Source organism: Corvus brachyrhynchos, unplaced genomic scaffold, assembly GCF_000691975.1.
Source record: "Corvus brachyrhynchos isolate BGI_N302 unplaced genomic scaffold, ASM69197v1 scaffold99, whole genome shotgun sequence".
NCBI classification, from domain to species: Eukaryota; Metazoa; Chordata; class Aves; order Passeriformes; family Corvidae; genus Corvus; species Corvus brachyrhynchos.
In genome coordinates, this window is record NW_008239778.1 from 3,394,793 (window position 1) to 3,401,632 (window position 6,840).

Below are 6,840 nucleotides of genomic sequence, written 5' to 3' on the forward strand. Positions count from 1 at the left end.
TGAGGTCTGCGCTGGACAGAGCAGCACAGGGAGATCCTCTTGGATCAAGCAGGAAGAGCTTTCCTCATTGCTGGCTTCCAGGTGAGCTGTTGAGTTAGATGCCCAGTAGTGACATCCAGAGAGTTCCTGTGGCTTCTTGATTGGCATCAGCAGGTACTGGCAGGGTTGGAGTAGAAAATACCCGGTTTGTTCCATTGGGTGTGTTTCTCTTGTGTAACTCTTATCAGTTTCATACCTGAGATCTGTACCCTTGTTGTGCTGTTTCTTGGAGCTTGTTTCTTAGTGAGTTTTTTGGAACTTTTTGGCATTCATCTGGGGAGTCTGACTAGAACAAGAAGACTTTTCTTCTTCAAAACAGCAAATCCAAGTGTCACAGACCAATAGACCAACTCCTTAGATGTCTATAGGCTGGAAAAGCTCAGGGTTCTTTCATGGCAATCCTCTTGGGTGGCTTTCCCTTCAGCTCTAAGAGGTACTTGGAGAGTGGTGATTCCAATGTCAGATCTCTGAGAGCAGTGCCATCAGCTGATCTCACTTTTGGGCTATCCTAAGATACTCATGGGATTGAAGTCAAGTTACTCATTGCTACCATTTGCCTTCTGAAAGGCTGGTGACCAGATACCTACCTGGGAGCGTCAGAGCTCAGTCTACTTGGACTACTCTGGATGCTGTCTGACTGTCTAGTTAATGGGTCCATCAGATCCAAAGCCAAGAGAAATTAGTTCAACTCGATCATGGTGACTCTTGGCTTCTCTGAAAAACTGCTGCACAAAAGCCCATTAGCTGCTCTGTGGTTATTATTTCATATGTGAGTAATGAAGGCCATGTAAAACACAAGTTTCTACATTGTGGCCATAATAAAGAAGGTGAACCTCTAGGCAGTTCCTTACTTACATACTGAACTTTTGAATAATTCACCTAATGCTCAAGAATAATGATGCTTCTGCCTGCACTGCTCAGGAGCCTGGAATGAGATTGTTTCCCTGAGATGTTGTAATTACTGTAGGTCAGCATACCTGCCTATCAGACAGGCACCTAAAATGAACAAGAGTGTGAAGTTCCACTAAAATTCTGGCTTTTGGGGGAAGACAATGTTGCACCAAGAATCCAATGAACTGTTCTTTATTTTTTTTATGCTCCAGGTAAGTTTTGAAGATGTTTGCTCTTGCAGTGAAATACAGTGAGTCTAAATTCGGTTTTAAATCCTGCTGCACTGTTTGTTCAGCCTTGGGCAGCCTTCCTGCCTTTCTTTGCTTGAGCTTTGCTGCTGAAGGATTTGCTTATCCCAGCCACATTGCAGAGGTGCTTGTGAGAGTTAATGTGACCTGTATCTTGACCATTAACTAACATCCGAAATCAAGAACTATGCTGAAACTCAGGCTCCAGTAAGACTAGAAAAACAGTTTGGATCTCTTCTCAGTATAGTTGCAGAGCTCCCCAGATTTTATGTGCTTATAGTTCCCTGCACAGTAGGTTGAGTTTGGCTGTCCTGGACATGGTGCATACGTGTGCACAAACATGTCAGTGGCACAAGCTTTATGTGTTAGGGTGCTCTGCCAAGCACGAAACCAAGGTGTCAGTTGTGTTTCTAATTTAATTTATTCTCCTACCTTTCACAGACAGTGTTGGTGATAAACTCCTGTAGCCAGCTTTGGTTATTTAAGTTAGAGTCTTCTTAAGATATAACTTCCCAATCTGGCTGCTTTACTGTCTCGTGCTATTAAGCATTGAAATGACAATAGTGGCCTTATTTTCTGCCTGTGGTTGTTTTTATAGTTCAGATGGATGGAGCCCTGTTTCCTTCGCACTTCTTTTCATTTAAAGTCTTTTGTAAAGATCGAAAGCTCTAAGCATCCTTACAGTCTTTGGGTTTAATTTTTTTAAGGTGAAACTGGTTCTTGGATGTAATGCTGTCCCTCCGATGGAGTTCATTTCGGTGTACCGTCTTACAAAATTGAGAGCGACACAAGCTTGAATGCCAGAAATCTGCCCAAAAGCCCCCAAAACTTAATGAAGAACATGTGGGGTTGAGGAAACCTCGAGTGCAGAGTCCAGAAGCCAGGAGAAGGTTCTCCCTGGGAGCTGGCTGAGCTCTGCTGGGAGCTCCATGGTTTCTGTTGCCACCAACATTTTCAGTTGGGGACAGTATTCACGCAGTTGGGGACAGTATTTAGTGTCCTTCCTGTGCCCATCATGGGATTTTCTCGAACATTCCCCATGTGTTATGCTGTGCATGTCCCCTTTGGCTGATCTTCTCAAGAGTTGTTCCAGCTCCAGCCCACTGAGCCCAGTGAGCTGGTTGGAGATACTTCTGTTCATGAGAGGAGTTTGTACAATCACACCTTAACTTCTGCTCTCTTCTTGTTCAGATAAGGTTCAAACCAGGCAGAGGTACTGCTTCCAGGGGCCCCAAACTGGTGGCCATAGATATTTGTTAAGTGTTGCTTCTGGAGTCTAATGAGAACCAAAGTGTCAACATTGATCCCTTGCAACACATATGATTTAGCAGAAACTAAGTTCTTCGTGCTATTGCCCTGGTGCTTTTTTCCTTCCTCTTTGCCTCTAGCAAAGCTTTGAAAGCTTTTGCTTTGAGAGCTTTTATGTTTTTCAGGCTTTCTATGAGCTGAGCCTGATCTGTCAGGCCCATTACTTGTGAAAGAGCTGTAGCAGCCTTGCAGACTGAGCCACAGTGATGGCTGAGGCTGAACAAGTTTCACAGTTCATTACACATAAGCATTCAAGTTTGTCTTGTCTCTGCAACTGCTCAGGGTGTGGTCTGTCAGCCTTCTCTGGTAGCAAATAAAAATTTCTTCTTGGGTGTGCTTTAGACTTTTCTGGTTGGTGGCACCCAGAAACTTCAGCTGAAAGTTTGGCTGAAGAATCCAGGGAGCTTTTATTGAGCACAGGATATGTGGGATCATTTCTCCTGCACACATCCCCTACACCAGCTGTGTGGGAGAGCCACACTTGGGACCTCAGGGCTACTGAGAGCTGAGGATGGCTGAAGGTCCATGGTATGTGACTTGCTGGATCTTATTTTGCCAGCTTATGTCCTCAGTTTCTGTTGTGGTTTCTTTTGGGGCTTTACTCAACCTCCCCCTTTAACCTTCAGGAGTTTTAATGAAGTTCACATGTCCTTGTCATTTGTTGCCCTGGGGCCCAGGCTGAAAGCCCAAAGTTTGTGACAGGAGGGTTTGACAATGGGGTCAGCAAGAGTTGCATCACTGCTGTCTTGTTTGCTTGGGTTGACTGTTCCCATTCAGGCACCTGTCATGTATTTAAGGGTCCCTTTTTGTATTACGGAGAGTTTGGCCAATCAAGACTCTGCTGGAGAGTGTGAGCAGAACAGTGAATTCCAGCATCACCTGCAGTTTTCCTTCCCCAGGTAGCAGAGCACTGCTGGAAGGCTGATGCTGGAATAAGGGCACTCTTTATTGCCAGTTATATTGAGTTCCATGCACGTCATGCGGCCCTGGAAGGCTGTGCATTAAGGTCTGTAGGTGCTTCCTGTTTAGAGAGATGCTGTTTATATTGAACACACTCCATGTGTCTGCTGCTGTGTTTGCTCCAGCAAAGAGCACAGCAGCAGCTGGGAAAAATGGGGAATTTGTGGAGGCAGCTGTGTGGTCCCACAGGAGCTGTTAGTGCCCTTAGTGGGACACTTAGTGGGGTTCTCATACTGCCAAGTACTAAAACATCAGTGCCTCACACCTCTAAAAAAAAATATATACATTTTTTGATTTATTTTTTGGGCAAAAGGATGACTTTGGCTTCTTTCTGCAAAGCAGCAGTTCACTGGGCTCTTTTTGGTCCTTAAGCACTTACCACCACTCCTGTGCTTTTGAGCTTATCCACACTAGTGCAGCCCCTCTGGGTCTGTGAGGGGGCTGGGGTATTGTAAAAAGGGATGAAGATGTGGGCTCATTTCTTTATGTTCTGTGTGAGACCTGCAGAAGCTGAGCAGCAGATGGAGATTCTGTGCAGGTTGCATTCCCGCTGAGGAAGGTGTGTAAGCAATGGGGTTCACTCAGGTTTAATCTTCACAGGGTGTAAACCTGCGATCTAAGTTGTCCCAGAAGTTTCCTTTCTGTAAATGCCTTTTCCTGGTGCTTTGACTTCCTTCTAGGATGTCTCCTTATACCAAAACCTCTTTTTCCTTGATTCACAGGCTCACCTTTACACAAGCAGGGTACCACATCCACCACCAGCGCCGAGAAGTCGGGTTCAAAGGTTGCCGAGGTGGGCGATGATTTCCTGGGAGACTTTGTGGTGGGCGAACGTGTCTGGGTGAATGGAGTGAAGCCAGGTGTGATCCAGTACCTTGGGGAGACACAATTTGCTCCAGGCCAGTGGGCAGGGGTTGTTCTGGATGACCCAGTGGGTAAGAATGACGGCTCTGTCGGAGGAGTGCGATACTTTGAGTGCCAGCCGCTGCAGGGGATTTTTACGCGACCATCCAAGCTGACGCGGCAGCCGGTGGCCGAGGGCTCAGGGAGTGACGCCCCCTCCGTGGACTCCCTGACGGCTCAGAACTTGTCATTGCACTCGGGGACGGCCACGCCACCTCTGTCCACTCGCGTGATCCCGCTGCGGGAGAGCGTCCTGAACAGTGCCATGAAGACGGGCAACGAGTCTGGATCAAACCTCTCAGACAGTGGGTCTGTGAAAAAAGGGGAGAAGGACTTACGGCTTGGAGATCGTGTGTTGGTGAGTTGATTGTGGCGTCCCCCTGGAAGGGCAAAGGACAAGGATTTGTCCCCCCACCGAGTGTTCCTGGTCAGTTTCAGGACGAGAGGAAAGGAGGACAGGGTTGGTGGTGAGGTGTGGGATGGAGCATGGTCTTGGGAGATGCCGGGGCCAAGTAGGCGTGAAACGTCTACACTGTTATTTGGGTTGTTGTGTCTTCTGGACATGTCTCTCTTTCACACTGGTGCAGGAGTACATATTCCAAAGTACTTCTTGTATTGGACAAGTCCTGAACTGGAGAAAGATGTCAGAGAGAGAACAACTGAAACCCGAGGGAAATAGAAGCAAAACCATTTATGTTCTAATTTAGTGATACTCCATAATGGAGTGTATTATTTTGGCTTTCAAGGAATTTGCAGCAGTGTCTTGTTGCATGTGGCTGTACATAGTTGGAAAGGACTTGCAAGAATCTCTCCTGTTGGTTGCTCTTTTTGGTGGTTCAGTTTTCTTATGTCAGATGTGACACAAACTCCTTTCCTGTACAGAAAGGAGCTTCCAGTAATTTTTAAAATATGGCAGGACTTTGGGAGAGATCACTGTTGTGATGGATGAGTCCTCCACATCTGATTTCTGTTGTTATTTTCATTATTTGGAATAGACTACCTGATGACTTTAAGCCAAAATGCCACACTTGCACTAGGAATGGGTTACTGGAAGTTTGCCACCTAGTTTGTCATTATTTGTGTCCTAGCAAAGGAGATGAAGAAGGAAAAGACTGATATCAAAGACAGGGAGACTGAGTTCTGTCCTGCAGCTCTGTAAGAGAGTCTGGTTTTGTTAGTGTGTGTGATACATAGTGTGGTATCAAATATTGGAAGAGCCAAGCATTTGAGCACAGATCTGTTGTGACTGAATCCCGAGTAGTATCTCTGGATCTCAAAAGGTAAAGGTGACTCTGACTGACAGCCATGACAGGTTGCAGAGGGATCAGTCTTTGCACATCCTGGGTAATGTGAATCCCATTTAAAGTTATCCATGTAGTGTTTCCTTTTTGGGGCACCTGGTTCCAGTACCAGCAGTGGTTGTGGGGGAGGGCAGACAGACTGGACATCTGTTTAATGACAGGTGTCTGGTAGAACTGGCTCCACAGTCAACGTGAATCAGGAGTGTGTGCAGGGACTGCCAGAGCCAATCCCAAATGTCCTTTTGGGACAAATGTTGGGTTGTCCAATAGTTTTTATTTTATTTATATAGAATGTCAACAATGTAAAGTTGGTTATTTTCAGAGGAGGGAAAGTGAAGATTGGTTCTGCTTATGTTCACTGGGTGATACTTTGTAAACCTAGTGTGAATATGTAGGTTTGTAGAGGTGAGAGAGTTCTGTTTTCTCAAATTTTCCCCAAAACATGCACAGGAGCTGACACTTGCTCAAGGGTCTGTCTGCTTCCTGATTTCAGCAGAGTCGGCCTCTCATCCCTCCCCATCTCTACTGGCAGCAAAGCTGCTGCTGTCCCTGCAGTCCCAGGACAGGGTGGGCAGGGAGGGGTGGCAGCACGGTTCTGTTTGCATGAGCATTGATGCTTCATGTTGGTGTGTTACAGCAGCCACACGTGGGGAAAAATTAACCTGCGGATCTGTCCTCTTTTTGATCAGTTTGTTTGCTCCCATTTTCTCCTGTGCCTGTTACAGGGAGTGGGGGGAGTGTTCAGGTTAGAACTTAGGATTTTAGAAGCAGCAGTCATAGAATGCAAACTGCAAAATATAAAATCTATGTTCTTTCTGAACCGGGCAAACAATGGAATGATGTTCTCCAGACTTGTTTTACCCCTTTCTTCTCCTGACCATAACCCCTCTGAGACAGGACCTGTTCCCTGAACACTCTTCTCATGTCAGTGGGGCCCACACAGAGTGAATTTTGGCATAGCCACAGAATACAACCAGGGGGCATCTCTCCCCTGAACTTCTGTTGAGTTGTGTTTTAGGGATGGTTTGTGTTTTTTATTTGTTTTTAATGAGGGTGCATCCTTAAAAGCCTGCCCTCCCTTGCTTGCTAATTTCTCCACCTCAGATGTTATTAGATAAAGTTTGTGCTATGACTTGTTAGTGTAATAAATAGCTCCAAAAGAGTGAGCCTGGAATAAGCTTAGTCTCTCC

General features: G+C 46.0%; 1 protein-coding gene across 7 annotated transcripts in view; it reads left to right on the forward strand.

The window, feature by feature from the left end:
• Positions 1-6,840, forward strand: part of CLIP2 (CAP-Gly domain containing linker protein 2) — a 101,706-nt gene that overhangs the window by 52,346 nt on the left and 42,520 nt on the right. For all 7 annotated transcript variants that reach the window (XM_017742998.1, XM_017743003.1, XM_017742999.1 and 4 more), the window contains one exon: positions 4,169-4,707. In XM_017742998.1, coding sequence (XP_017598487.1) covers positions 4,169-4,707 — 539 coding nt within the window. The remainder of the gene's footprint in view (positions 1-4,168; positions 4,708-6,840) is intronic.